At 47.9% G+C, this 14,963-nt stretch overlaps 1 protein-coding gene across 3 annotated transcripts in view; it reads right to left on the reverse strand.

Annotated features, from left to right (window-relative positions):
* Nucleotides 1–1,057: 1,057 nt before the first annotated feature.
* The window catches only part of LOC110503314 (numb-like protein), a 77,122-nt gene continuing 63,216 nt past the window's right edge, over nucleotides 1,058–14,963 (reverse strand). For all 3 annotated transcript variants that reach the window (XM_036961495.2, XM_036961496.2, XM_036961494.2), the window contains 6 exons: nucleotides 12,038–12,112; nucleotides 10,073–10,213; nucleotides 9,416–9,623; nucleotides 6,923–7,186; nucleotides 4,910–5,089; nucleotides 1,058–4,453 (listed from right to left, as the gene is read on the reverse strand). In XM_036961495.2, coding sequence (XP_036817390.1) covers nucleotides 3,555–4,453; nucleotides 4,910–5,089; nucleotides 6,923–7,186; nucleotides 9,416–9,623; nucleotides 10,073–10,213; nucleotides 12,038–12,112 — 1,767 coding nt within the window. In that variant the 3' untranslated portion in view covers nucleotides 1,058–3,554. The remainder of the gene's footprint in view (nucleotides 4,454–4,909; nucleotides 5,090–6,922; nucleotides 7,187–9,415; nucleotides 9,624–10,072; nucleotides 10,214–12,037; nucleotides 12,113–14,963) is intronic.

A 14,963-nucleotide genomic window follows, 5' to 3' on the forward strand; every position in this document is an offset into this window, starting at 1 on the left:
CTTAGTCATAAAGCATCTCGGGGTCGGAGTGCTGATCTAGGATCGGGTCCCCTCCTGTCTATGTAATCTGATTCATAATGATCTAAAAGGAGAAACTGAGGCTAGATCAGCACTCTTACTCTGAGACGCTTTATGAATATGGGCCCTGCAGTAGAGCATGTCCATAATAGAAACAGTGAGAAGTCTTAGACGACAGCTTCTCCTCAGGCCAGACAGACACCACTAGGATTTGGCCTACATGTGAGCACATTAGTCTGCTTTATTATTTCTAGCACCATTCTTTCCTTATGGCAGTTTCATTTATATACGCATCACGCTTTTTCTGCCTACTCTGGCAGTTTTGGGGTGTTTATACATGACCCTTTCACTGCTGTGTCCATGGCAACCCATTTCCCTTGCACTGTTCTGTAGTAGTGGGGCCTGTCCTCGTTCTGTCTCTCTCTGACTCTGTCTTTGTTGTGTTTCTTGTTGTCCAGATTCTTCCCCAGCGCTGCAGTGAGCAGTTGGGGAAAGACAATGGCGAGAGAGTTACTACTAAAATGACTCAAGTGTTCTGTGGCTGTCCTCTTTTTCATGGCCCTTGGGGAAGAAAAGGGGCCTTGTCTGGTCACATTAGCGGCCTGAGCTTTTGTCAAGACACTGGAGAAGGCTGCCCGGGCTGCTCTGCGAGTCCTGTGAACAGCGGTAGAGTCGGCAAGCCTAGTCAATGCGTTCAATAGGAGAGAATTCTTCAACGTTTTTACTCCATGACTTTCAGGGCACACAGTAGGTTTGAGATGTAAAAAAAATACAGCTACGGAGATCATTTACTTCAGTCAATGACTGGTGCTGTTCAACTGTTGACCATCTTTAGAAGTAGACAGTTGACATGAGTGTTCTTTTATGCCAATGTTATATGCATCACCGTTGGCACAGGGTGCGGATACATTTGATCTATTAGTACTGGGGAAGATAAAGTTCTTATGAATTGGTGGGGATAAGACAGGTACATGACCTGCATTGGGAGAAAGGGAGGGAGAGCACGATACAGAATGCAAAAAAACACAGACACCAACACAAGTTTAATATTATATTATTTATTTATCTTTGTACAATGTAATTACAATACAAATATGTAGGTTTAAATACAAAATTCTGTAAATAAAGAATAAAAATAAACTCCACTGGTTTGTTATCACTACACTATGGTTTTACAATCAAGTTTATGAGGTCATTTAGTTTCTTATTCTGAACGTCATTAACCTACATTTTAATTTAGAGGGCGTATAAATAACGGGAATTTAACGAAATGAAAACAGCAATTTCATGAATGACTACGTTTTTTCTCTCTTAAAAGATGGGGAGAGAATACATTTAGAAAACCGATTTGTCTAAATGAGCAAAAACTTGGGCCCCTCACTGGTGATTTATATCTTTGCGAAAGCGAATGGATGTCAGCCAGTATTGTGCCGCATGTAAAAATGACAAAGCCTGATTGGCCGAGGAGTCCTAAGGAGTTAATGACCAGGAGAGCGGGATGGATGGAGCCTGTTTGTCTAGTTGTGATGTCCATTCAATAACACTGGTCCCCTGGGTCCCACTCCGTCTCACTCCCAGACACTCATGTCGTCTGAGGCAGGATCGTACATAAAGCAGTATAATGACAAATAGCATAAAGCATCCCATCGAAGCACATGCGTTTGCCCCGCCTTGACCTCCCAATGGAAGTCCCGCCAAGTGGGTTAAAATTCCAATATGGGGTTGTAGCTATAGTATACTGCACATTTATTGTCTTTGTGTGTTTCAACTAAAGTTCACGGAAGGAAATGCTTGCCTCTTTTGAGATTACGATCAAACAGTAAAGTATTGTTTCTGCGGAGCGCTAAATGCATGGTGACTATAACTCTAACAGAAGTGCCTTTGTTTGGGAGCAGTGAAAGGAGTTTAAAGGAATTAAACAACCAGTCTGTTTAACGTACCGTTTTGCCTGTATGGTATTTGATTAATCCACCCCTTCCTTCTTTCATCTTTTCTCAGTTCACCACAGCCTTTCAATAGTCCACATCCTCAAACTCATTCTCACATGCCCTCGTTCTCTCAGTCTATCTTTCACCTTCTCCACCCCCCCCCCCCCCCCCCCCGACTATCCGTGTCACTTTCATGTCTTTGTTTTCCCTCTACAAAGATGGATGCCTTCCTCTGTCTGTTTAAAGTGGTAAATGACTCATCACTTCCTCTAGCCATCTTTACTCAGCCTGGTAGACCACACACAGCAGGTGCCATAACTTCTGCCCGTCACAATGGCCTCAAGACAAGAGCCTGGATCCAGAAGCCTCTATAAACGGACTGTAGTCCCATTATGTCAGAAGTGCAGCTTGACCCAGCCCACTGGGCACACACCGATTGAATCAACGTTGTATAAACGTCATTTCTAGGAAATTGCGTTGAACCATCGTGGAATAGAAGTTGAATTTACGTCTGTGCCTATAGGGAGGCACTACTTTTGCCCAAGGCCCTATATGGGAATAGGGTGCCATTTCAAACGCAGCCCCCAGTGACAAAAAAAACATCATAACTCACCCCAAACTTACCCTCTTTATCTTACGAAGTGCTCAAGATCTCCCATCCCTAATCTCTTAAATCTTAGGCTCAACACTTCCAAATAGACTCTCATAGTGTTGACTGACTACACTGGTACGGGGGTGACTACTACCATGTTTTAGAATATAATGCGAATCAACCAACCAACTTGGAATGTGCCGCACTATTTGGACCCTTTCCAGAATGTTCTAGGGTTCTAGTGTGTCTGTCCTGCAGGTGGAGTGGCACTGGGACAGAGGGGTGAGATCACCATGGTGATTTAGCTAACGGTGACTCATTTGGGTTGAGTAGCAAATTGACGGTTATACATGGATTGGTAATAAATAGAGGGTGAAAAAAGCATGCTATTTACACTCGTTTCCAGCCTCTCGTTTCATGACTCACTCGCTCTCTTTGCTCTCTCCGCTGACACAGTTGCAGCTGCTAGTTATTTTCCTCCTCTTTCCAGTTCCACACAAATAAATACAGGGAGAAACAACAATGTAAAACTATAACAGGTTAAAAGCTAAGTAAAAATCATAAATATAACCATTTTGGCAATCAAACTGCCTGTCACTCTTATTGGTCGACGCCTCCCTTTGGGTCTCCACCATCGATTCGTGTCATTGGCTAGTCAACCAGGGCCTTTGCTGTGCTTGGGCACCATCAACATAATCTCTCTCAGTGTCTCATCTCAGTGTCATGTGATGTATCCATATTCTCTGGCTCTTCCATAGATCCCCACGCAGAACATGATTGCTAGAAATCCCAGGGAATGCATCGCGAGGAACCCCATACACAGTCATCATGTCCCCCCTTCATTCAGACCCAATTTACATCCTGGGGTCTCAACAGAGGAGGAGAAAATCAAGAAGATGGGGAGCGACAGCATTAAGGGGCAGGGGGCTGGAGGGGGGGGGGTGGAGTGGTTCATTGTGGTTGGGTGTCTGCATCATCATAGTCTATGCAGTGGCCCGACCTGGGTTAATACAGAGTTAAAGCTCGATCTCAAAGGTCTTTTGCAAGTCATTGGAGAAAGGGTTGGGCGCCGCCTTGGGTTGCAATTTGGTCTCCAGCGCGGCCCACTTTGCCTCGAAGCGATCAACCTCCTGGGCATTGGCTGGGGACGGGTTGGCCTGCTGTGCGCCCTCCGGTGGCCAGCTGCTGCTATTGCTGCTGGTGCCGTTCTGCATGATGGTGGCGGGGGAGGTGGGAATGTTGTGGGGGAGGCCGTTGACGGTGGGATGAGTTCCGAAGGGTGGCATAGGGAACCCGCCCGGCTGGCCGGAGAAAGAGTGGCGATGTCCGCCGGTGAGCGTGCCCATTTTGGGCCCTGTGCACATGCCCATGGAAGGCCCGCCGGTAGAGCCGCCTGCCGTGCAGAAGACATTAGCCACCATCTGGGAAGGCGTGATGCCCACCACAGGCACACTGGCGTTGGAGTACACCATGCTGTTGGCCAGGGCGGGCATGTAGGCCTGCATGGGTACAAACGCTGGCTGCAGGGGTGGCTGGTTATACAGGCTCACGGGCGCAGGAGTGGCATCAAACGCCAAAGGAAAGGGCTGCATGGAAGTGGGCAGGGAGCCAGGTACCCCTGGCATGGTTGCCCCCGGCATGGATGCCCCCATTATGGGCACACCTGACATAGGTGGGCCAGGCATAAGTGGGTTAGACATAGGTGGCACAGACATAGCTGCGTTTGACATGGGTGGCCCTGGAATGGCAGGGGTGGGCTGGATGGGTGGCGGGGGCAGGTTGGGGGTCTGTTGCTGGGCCTTGACGGCCTGGGCCACCTCCTCCAGCCAGCGCTCAGCCTCGGAGGGCGTCCTCCTGTGTCCACTGTGGACAGGGGACTGGACCGGGGGCTCCGCCTGCACCCAGGAGGACGTGGCTGTGGGAGAGAAGCAGAGAGCAACATGTCAATCACACGTTACATCAACCCTGCTGCTGGATCTCTCTACAGCTTTACCATGACAAGCACAGAGGACACACACTCCCTATTCGGCAGCCTTTTCTGATTAGGGCCGGGATTCAATGCAAGGGTTGAGCCGACATGCGCAGCGTTTACCATGAACGGGATCTCTACAAACATCAGGGAAAGGGACTTTGAAAAGCTGCATTGCCGGCTATTTGGTGACCTACGCTATAGCACACCACAGAGATACACACATAACTGACACTTTTCAGGCAAATCAGCCTTACAAGCATTAGAAGCAAATCGGCATTAGAAACATTACAAATACAAACGCATTCCGAATGCAAAGTTGGAGTTGAGGTGTACAACACATGTTAAGCCAGACTAGAGCTCATAGAGAGAGAATGATAAGGTAGTCAATGAGTTAGTTACCTTGCAGGGGGGCGGGTGGAGGGGGGATGGCTGGGGGCACAGTGCAGGCTGGCAGGCCGTTGGGGGTGGGGTTGGAGAAGAGTTCCTCAGAGGGCCTGGTGAAGGAATGGTTGATCTGGCTGCACAGAGCGTTGATGCTGTTGTCTGCCTCGCCACACACAGACAGATCCATCTCTGGGACTACAGAGGGGGAGAAGGATTTTGAGGATTGGCTTTCCTTTGGATGATTTGATGGCAAGATTAAAGTCTTGGGACAAACATACACTTATATAATGATATAGGATTAAAGTACATGACACCGGATGTAAACATTTCTAAGCCCTTTATTTAAATGTAATCTGTTCCCATGGTCCTATGAGGTCTTCATCATCTTTTGTACTTCAAAGTCAGAAAATAAAAGTTCCTCTGTAACACACCCAACAGGTCTGTTATTCATGCATGAGATTATCTATAGCCTAAATCCTTAGTGTAGAAAACAGAAGGAAAATCTCAACCTATAACCAGTAGATAAAAAATAGCTCATCATTTGTGTAATTCCCCTTTCAGTGACCTGTCCCTGACAGAGAGAGTGAGCGAAGCCTGTGGGCATAGAGAGTTGTGGGGCCAAACAGAACCAGAGGGGTCAATGTTGGACGTAATTCCTATGGAGCGCCCGCTGCGCGGTCTTTCTGTTGGGTCCTATTCATTAGGGCACAGCATAGCAAAACCTTTTGCAACGGAAAATGAAAATGGCCATTTATTATTGGACAGGTTTAAGTAGTCACTCCCTGTTTCAGACCGTTTTCTTCTGTTTGGTGCCCAATGAATGACCCTGCTTAGAATAACTACTCCAGGTGCAGATGTAGTGTCTTTCTGTCTGGAGACAGCAGTCTGAACTGCTTTGTTCCTGACAGGCCTGCCTTGTAAGGTCTCTCTCTCTGAACATTTGATTGGCCCATAGGGTTCAAAGAGGAAGGGAGAAACTGTGGGGTTTCTCTGTGTAGTAGTGTAGTGTGTGTGTGTATGCCTGTGTGCGTGCATGCGTGTGTGAGTGTGTACATCACTGTGTGTGCATGTGTGTGCGTGTGTCTGTGTTTGTGTGTACTACAATCCCTGGATCTATGGCTGTAGAGGGACTGGTCTAGTGGAGACTATTTATAGACACATTGTTCACTGAGAGACCTGGCGGACTACTGGGGAGGGGCGAGGCAGTGAAATTAGCTGCTACTGTGTGTGTGGGTGTGTGTACATGTGTCCTGTGCTTGCGTGTGTTCATGCTTGTGTGGCTTCTATTGCTGGCTAAGTGTGTGCGTGGGTGTGTGCGTGTCTTCTATGCATGCGTGGGATTCAAATAGGTACAGATCCTATACGAAAGAGAGAATCTCTGGACACAACGCTAGTACTGCTACTGCTACGTACATGAATGTAAATAGATGTCAGGTACAATTGTGCTGCAACCATCAGAGGTGAAATGTGTGTTTATTAATGATTTAAAGCTGAGGTCTGCTCATTATAACTATAATCAACATAACTGAGAGGTTTAATCTACCTCACTACAGCAGGAACAAAAATCTGTGTTGGGAATCCTAATTGTTATACTTGTTAAAAATAACCATTACATGGACTCAGCAATCAACCACAGCAATCAGCCACAGCTTTAATAACACACCGATGATCAACTTCAGTGCTATTATGACCCCGATCAATGAATCTCTGGCTTCACTTGTTCCTGGTCAAATACTAATAATTATAAACACCACCATACTTTGTCATAAAGGTTCAGAGTTTTTCCTGACCCATGATATGTCCGAGAAAAGTCCTGAATTATCCTTGGTCAGGTCATGAAGAGAGGAAAACTCCAGGCTCTGATTGACATTAGCCTTGATTTCCAGGATTCCTCCGAGTGATGAACACAACATGGAAGTGTGGCATTGCAGGACTATGTTGTACTAGACTGGTGAGGCTAACCACTCTTTGTCCTAGATCGTAGAATGCAGAGACTTAGCTAAGCTAACAAAAAGAGGTGAGGCTAACCTGGGTTCTTGCTCTGGAAGTCGGCGGTCTTGCGCTGCAGGTTGGAAGGGAGGTCGTTGAGGCGCAGCGAGAGCTGCCTCTTGAACGGCGAGTTCTTCCCGCTGAGGGCCGGGAAGCCCCGGAAGGAGCCCTGCCTCACCAGCTGCTCAATGGGCGCGTGGCGCCGCGGGATTGCGTGCTCCACCCCCTGCCCCACAGGCGAGGCCTCGCCCTCAGGGGGTGAGGAGGTGCCAGGGGGGATGGCTGGGATGGTACATGGGGGCTCTGGAGAGTACAATTTCCTATGGTTAATGTTGGACTACAATGACCAGGGTTAATGTTGGACTACCATGACCTGGGTTGATGTTGGACTACCATGACCAGGGTTAATGTTGGACTATAATCACCAGGGTTAATGTTGGACTACCATGACCTGGGTTAATGTTGGACTACTATGACCTGGGTTAATGTTGGACTACCATGACCAGGGTTAATGTTGGACTATAATCACCAGGGTTAATGTTGGACTACCATGACCTGGGTTAATGTTGGACTACCATGACCAGAGTTAATGTTGGACTACCATGACCTGGGTTAATGTTGGACTACCATGACCTGGGTTAATGTTGGACTATAATGACCAGGGTTAATGTTGGACTACCATGACCTGGGTTAATGTTGGACTACCATGACCAGGGTTAATGTTGGACTACCATGACCTGGGTTAATGTTTTACTACCATGACCTGGGTTCATGTTTTACCACCATGACCAGGGTTAATGTTGGACTACCATGACCTGGGTTAATGTTGGACTACCATAACCAGGGTTAATGTTGGACTACCATGACCAGGGTTAATGTTGGACTACCATGACCAGGGTTAATGTTGGACTACCATGACCAGGGTTAATGTTTGACTAACATGACCAGGGTTAATGTTGGACTACCATGACCTGGGTTAATGTTGGACTACCATGACCAGGGTTAATGTTTTACTACCATGACCAGGGTTAATGTTGGACTACCATGACCTGGGTTAATGTTGGACTACCATGACCAGGGTTAATGTTGGACTACCATGACCAGGGTTAATGTTGGACTACCATGACCAGGGTTAATGTTGGATTGCCATGACCAGGGTTAATGTTGGACTATAATGACCAGGGTTAATGTTTTACTACCATGACCTGGGTTAATGTTGGACTACCATGACCTGGGTTAATGTTGGACTATAATGACCTGGGTTAATGTTGGACTATAATCACCAGGGTTCATGTTGGACTACCATGACCAGGGTTAATGTTTTACTACCTTGACCAGGGTTAATGTTGGACTATAATGACCCGGGTTAATGTTGGACTATAATGACCAGGGTTAATGTTGGACTACCATGACCAGGGTTAATGTTGGACTATAATCACCAGGGTTAATGTTGGACTATAATGACCAGGGTTAATGTTGGACTACCATGACCTGGGTTAATGTTGGACTACCATGACCAGGGTTAATGTTGGACTATAATGACCAGGGTTAATGTTGGACTATAATGACCAGGGTTAATGTTTTGCTACCATAACCAGGGTTAATGTTTTGCTACCATAACCAGGGTTAATGTTTTACTACCATGACCTGGGTTAATGTTGGACTACCATGACCAGGGTTAATGTTTTACTACCATGACCTGGGTTAATGTTGGACTACCATGACCAGGGTTAATGTTGGACTATAATGACCAGGGTTAATGTTTGACTATTATGACCCGGGTTAATGTTGGACTACCATGACCTGGGTTAATGTTGGACTACCATAACCAGGGTTAATGTTTTACTACCATGACCTGGGTTAATGTTGGACTACCATGACCAGGGTTAATGTTTGACTATTATGACCCGGGTTAATGTTGGACTACCATGACCTGGGTTAATGTTGGACTATAATAACCAGGGTTAATGTTTTACTACCATAACCAGGGTTAATGTTAGACTACCATGATCAGGGTTAATGTTGGACTATCATGACCTGGGTTAATGTTGGACTATAAGGACCTGGGTTAATGTTGAACTACCATGACCTGGGTTAATGTTGGACTATAATAACCAGGGTTAATGTTGGACTACCATGATCAGGGTTAATGTTGGACTATCATGACCTGGGTTAATGTTGGACTATAAGGACCTGGGTTAATGTTGGACTATAATAACCAGGGTTAATGTTGAACTACCATGACCTGGGTTAATGTTGGACTATAATAACCAGGGTTAATGTTGGACTATAATAACCAGGGTTAATGTTGGACTACCATGACCTGGGTTAATGTTGCCAACATACAGTATATGTGTTGTTACACTTCAGAGTGATTGAGGTGAACAACAACGACGATCAACAGTGAGTGTATCCTCCTGTTAGCTCTATAATACAGGCCGCATTTGACTTTCCAGTGATACATTAGAATGTGAGTGACAGATGTTTCTATCTGTGTGTCTGTGCTGCTCTTCATCTCCGGATGGGACATACCTTTCTTCTTGTCCTGCAGCTGCTTCATGATGTCCTCGCGCTCGCCACCCTGCTGGCTGGACGACGTCACGCGGAACGAGCCCTCGCGCACGAAGGAGGTGCGGCTGGCGTCGAACGAGGCTGTGACGCCGCACTCCTTCTCGCGCCGCTGCTTCCTCTCCAGACAGGCGGCGAAGGCACAGCCCACGGCGTGGCTCATACGCTCGCCCTGGTGACCACAACACACCCGGTCAACACTCCTCCTCAACACCCTTTTGGTGTGTCTGTGTACGTGGGTGCATGCATGTTTGCGTGTCTGTAAAACGCTGTTATGTGTGAATGGGTACTAATACAAAAAAAATACACAATTGACAAGTCTGAACATAGCCTGAAGCCAGTCAATTTCCCTACTGGAAAATGCTTTATCAAACCAGAACCATGTCTGTGAGGAATGACTTGGCACTCCGTTTTCGTTCCATTATGCTATAAAAGTGGTTATCACCCTGGAGGAAAATGTGGCTCAGAGTGCCAGGAGGTCACAGTCAATAGCGCTCCAAGAAGCAATTGAGATAGAGATAACCCTAGAGTAATCCTAATCTCTGGGCGAGCGATGCAGGGATTGGATTAATCTAGTCGCTGGGCCCTCTCTCTCTCTCTCTCTCACACACACACCCTCACCGAGTCCTTCAGGGCCATGAAGCAGTGGCAGATCCAGCGGCGTGTGGTGCCGTCACGGCAGATGTAGGAGAAAGCCTTGTCATAATTGCGGTCGGGCGCGCAGAAGGACACCTTCTCAATGGTCTGGTCTACGATGAGGTCCTAAAGACAAAGAGATGACGTGTTAGAGAAGGCTGTCTTGACCACGTCAGAAATGAAACATATCACACATAACATGGTAGCCTATAGAGAATGCATGTGATTAAAACACTCCTACTGAAATGTCATTATTTGGTGAGGAAAGATAAGAACTAAATCTTACTAAATCTTGTTTACAGCTCTACAAAACATATTCTAAAACATGGAGAACCACTTTTTCTCTTCTTCCAGAATCTGTATCAAGCTCGTTCAGGAGTCTTGGCTAGTGACTGTAGGGAACTATAGGATGAGGAAGGGGCCCCTTCCCTTACCCCCCCCCCCCCCCCCCCCCCCCCCGCCCCATGCCACTAATGGCCCCTGACACCCTTTGAGTCAGAGTGGAAAACAAGAGATGAAAGGGAAATGGGGCTCATACACTCATTCAGGGACTTCCTTCCACTCTTCTATCGAGGAATAGGAAGAGGGGAATGAATGAAGTGGGCAAGGAATAAATAACAGTATTTTCATTCAGAGCCAATTAGTAGATGAAGAGAGGCTGGTGGGGGAAGTGAACGTCTGGTTATGTGTGTGTGTGTGTGCGTGCGTGTGTGCGTGTGTGTATCCGTGCGTGCTGGGTTGCCTAGTGGTGGATGGAGGTGAGGGGTGTGGGTTTGTGGGGGGTGGAGGATCACACTGAAAAACTGGAAGGGGACACAGTGCTGAGTCATGTCACATTGGTCAGATACGGAGGTGGAGGGAAAGGGGGCTTTCTTCTCTGTGACGGTGGTGTTCTTTGACATTGACTTTGAGAGGACCAGGAGATGGGATTACAAGAAAGGGGGGAGGTGGAGAGATGCTGAGGGAGGATGGGGGGGGGGTCCATTTGTCTTCTGCCACAGGAAACAAAAAATACTGCTTAGTGGGACTGTTTCTCCCCCCCCCCCCTTCTTTTCTCTGGCCTGAAAAGAAAGGTGGGTAATTGCACACGCAATAGGGGCCCCTAGCGGCCAGACAGTCCTGTCCTGAGGTGTGTGCGTGTGTTTCTGTGTGTGTTTCTGTGTGTGTTTGTCAAATAAAAATAAAACACTATGTGGGTGTGTACTGTCACCCTCCCCTACCCAAAGCCCCCTTTGACATCCATCAGTAACACATGTCAAGTGTGAAAACTCAGCAGTCCGGCCTAAAGTAAGTCTAATCTGGCCCGCGAGGATAAACACAGTCATCGGGACAGGCACGCGGTGCAGCCCTTTTGCACTGAGCCTGAAGGGTGACATCATCAATCTCAGGCCAGACTGAGAATGGCAGGTGACCTGGGAAAGGGCTGGGGGGTGGGTAAGGAGAGGCGGGAGAGCAGCAGCCGAAGGGGGGAGAAGGTGGAGGGTAGAGGGGGAGTGACTGCCAGCTTCTCGCCTGCTGAGCAGTTTTCTCTCTTTGTCTTTACAACATACTTTTCCTAATACAGACGTAGGATCTTCATTTGAGGCAGTTTGCTACAGCAGAATAGTTATCCTGCAGCAACAGGAAATTGTAATTATAATTAATGGAAATGTTTGTAGGGGTTGATATAATTTTTGTAAGGGAACATCAAGTCTGACATTTTAAAGTGGAAATTACAAACTTTTAGAAGCCTTTTTAAACCTCAAATATACTGCAAAGTTCTGTACACTTGCTCTGTCAAACGAACTCTGGACTTACAGAGCTAGAGACCACGAGCAGGGGTATGTATCTATGGTTCCAGGCTACTGTTTCATGTTTAGCCACTGTTGACATCTGGAAGCAGACTGTGTGTGTTTGTATGTATGATTAGCACACAGGTTCATGCTAACAGCCCTGCAGACACACTCTTACCTTGGTTTTGTCATCCACCACTCTGAGACCATCTGCGGACACCCACAGAACTGCTTTCACTGTCTTCTTCCCACTCTGTGGAGAGACAGAAAGAGAGAGAGAGAAGGAGAAAGAGAGAGAGGGTGGGAGAGAGAGTTTTCTGGTGTATTATAAATGCAAACTTCCTTAATAAGCACAATGTCTTGAGTAAAAACCAACTTGGATTTATACCAAAACATTGCATGACTGATCATATTTCTACCCATACAAGACTGTTCTACAAAGTTAATGAAAGTGGTGTAGGGGGTAAAATATATGACACAACTAAATCTGACTGGCAATACGTGCAGCATCAAAATTAGCAAGAAAACAAGAGAATTCTTTAACCATGGGCGAGGCCTTTGCCAGGGTTGCAATCTCAGCCCTGCGTTCTTCAATATTTACATCAAAGAATTGGCCACTATTCTAGACAAATCCTCAGCTCCTGGTCTAATTCTCCACAACTCAGAGGTTAAATGCCTACTCTTCGCAGATGACCTGTGCCTACTGTCACCCACAGCACATGGCCTACAGCGGAGCCTGGACCTGTTAGAGCAGTACTGCCAGACCTGGGCCCTGGCAGTAAACCCCAAAAATACTGAAATATTGATTTTCCAGAGAAGATCCAGATCTCAAGGAATTAGACCAAAGTTCTCAATTGGTACAAAATACAGAGTACTGCACACACTACAATTACTTAGGTTTAAAATAAGCTCAACTGGACACCTAAATGAGGCAGTGAATGAACAGAGAGAAAAGCAGGGCATTATATGCCATTAAAAAACACATTGAAACTGAAATACCTATTCAAATTTGGCTAAAACAATTTGACTGTGTCATTGAACCAATTGCACTTTATGGCAGCGAGGTTTGGGGTCCACAAGATTTCACCCAATGGGACAAACACCCCATTGAAACCCTGCATGCTGGGTTCTGATTCTCCTACATGTCCAGAGGAAAACTACAAACAATGCATGCAGGGCAGAATTAGGCTAATATCCACTAATAATTCAATAAAATAAATAAAAATGAGCAAATAAGTTTTAGAAACATCTAAAATACAGCGACCCCCTCTCATATCATTACCAAGTTCTGCAATGCCAAGAGCTGAGAAGAAAAAAAGTATCCTCATCTAGCCGGTCCTGGGGCTGAGTTCACAGACCTGTTCTACTAACACACTGGAGCCTCAGGACCCTCATCCAGCCGGTCCTGGGGCTGAGTTCACAGACCTGTTCTACTAACACACTGGAGCCTCAGGACCCTCAACCAGCCGGTGCTGGGGCTGAGTTCACAGACCTGTTCTACTAACACACTGGAGCCTCAGGACCCTCATCCAGCCGGTCCTGGAGCTGAGTTCACAGACCTGTTCTACTAACACACTGGAGCCTCAGGACCCTCATCCAGCCGGTCCTGGAGCTGAGTTCACAGACCTGTTCTACTAACACACTGGAGCCTCAGGACCCTCAACCAGCCGGTCCTGGAGCTGAGTTCACAGACCTGTTCTACTAACACACTGGAGCCTCAGGACCCTCATCCAGCCGGTCCTGGAGCTGAGTTCACAGACCTGTTCTACTAACACACTGGAGCCTCAGGACCCTCATCCAGCCGGTCCTGGAGCTGAGCTCACAGACCTGTTCTACTAACACACTGGAGCCTCAGGACCCTCAACCAGCCGGTCCTGGGGCTGAGTTCACAGACCTGTTCTATTAACACACTGGAGCCTCAGGACCCTCAACCAGCCGGTCCTGGGGCTGAGTTCACAGACCTGTTCTACTAACACACTGGAGCCTCAGGACCCTCAACCAGCCGGTCCTGGGGCTGAGTTCACAGACCTGTTCTACTAACACACTGGAGCCTCAGGACCCTCAACCAGCCGGTCCTGGGGCTGAGTTCACAGACCTGTTCTACTAACACACTGAAGCCTCAGGACCCTCATCCAGCCGGTCCTGGGGCTGAGTTCACAGACCTGTTCTACTAACACACTGGAGCCTCAGGACCCTCAACCAGCCGGTCCTGGGGCTGAGTTCACAGACCTGTTCTACTAACACACTGGAGCCTCAGGACCCTCATCCAGCCGGTCCTGGGGCTGAGTTCACAGACCTGTTCTACTAACACACTGGAGCCTCAGGACCCTCAACCAGCCGGTCCTGGGGTTGAGTTCACAGACCTGTTCTACTAACACACTGGAGCCTCAGGACCCTCAACCAGCCGGTCCTGGGGCTGAGTTCACAGACCTGTTCTACTAACACACTGGAGCCTCAGGACCCTCAACCAGCCGGTCCTGGGGCTGAGTTCACAGACCTGTTCTACTAACACACTGGAGCCTCAGGACCCTCAACCAGCCGGTCCTGGGGCTGAGTTCACAGACCTGTTCTACTAACACACTGGAGCCTCAGGACCCTCATCCAGCCGGTCCTGGGGCTGAGTTCACAGACCTGTTCTACTAACACACTGGAGCCTCAGGACCCTCAACCAGCCGGTCCTGGGGCTGAGTTCACAGACCTGTTCTACTAACACACTGGAGCATCAGGACCCTCATCCAGCCGGTCCTGGGGCTGAGTTCACAGACCTGTTCTACTAACACACTGGAGCCTCAGGACCCTCATCCAGCCGGTCCTGGGGCTGAGTTCACAGACCTGTTCTACTAAAACACTGGAGCCTCAGGACCCTCATCCAGCCGGTCCTGGGGCTGAGTTCACAGACCTGTTCTACTAACACATTGGAGCCTCAGGACCCTCATCCAGCCGGTCCTGGAGCTGAGTTCACAGACCTGTTCTACTAACACACTGGAGCCTCAGGACCCTCATCCAGCCGGTCCTGGGGCTGAGTTCACAGACCTGTTCTACTAAAACACTGGAGCCTCAGGACCCTCATCCAGCCGGTCCTGGGGCTGAGTTCACAGACCTGT

This window comes from Oncorhynchus mykiss, chromosome 24 (assembly GCF_057628025.1).
Source record: "Oncorhynchus mykiss isolate SJ-2025 chromosome 24, ASM5762802v1, whole genome shotgun sequence".
Taxonomy (NCBI): domain Eukaryota; kingdom Metazoa; phylum Chordata; class Actinopteri; order Salmoniformes; family Salmonidae; genus Oncorhynchus; species Oncorhynchus mykiss.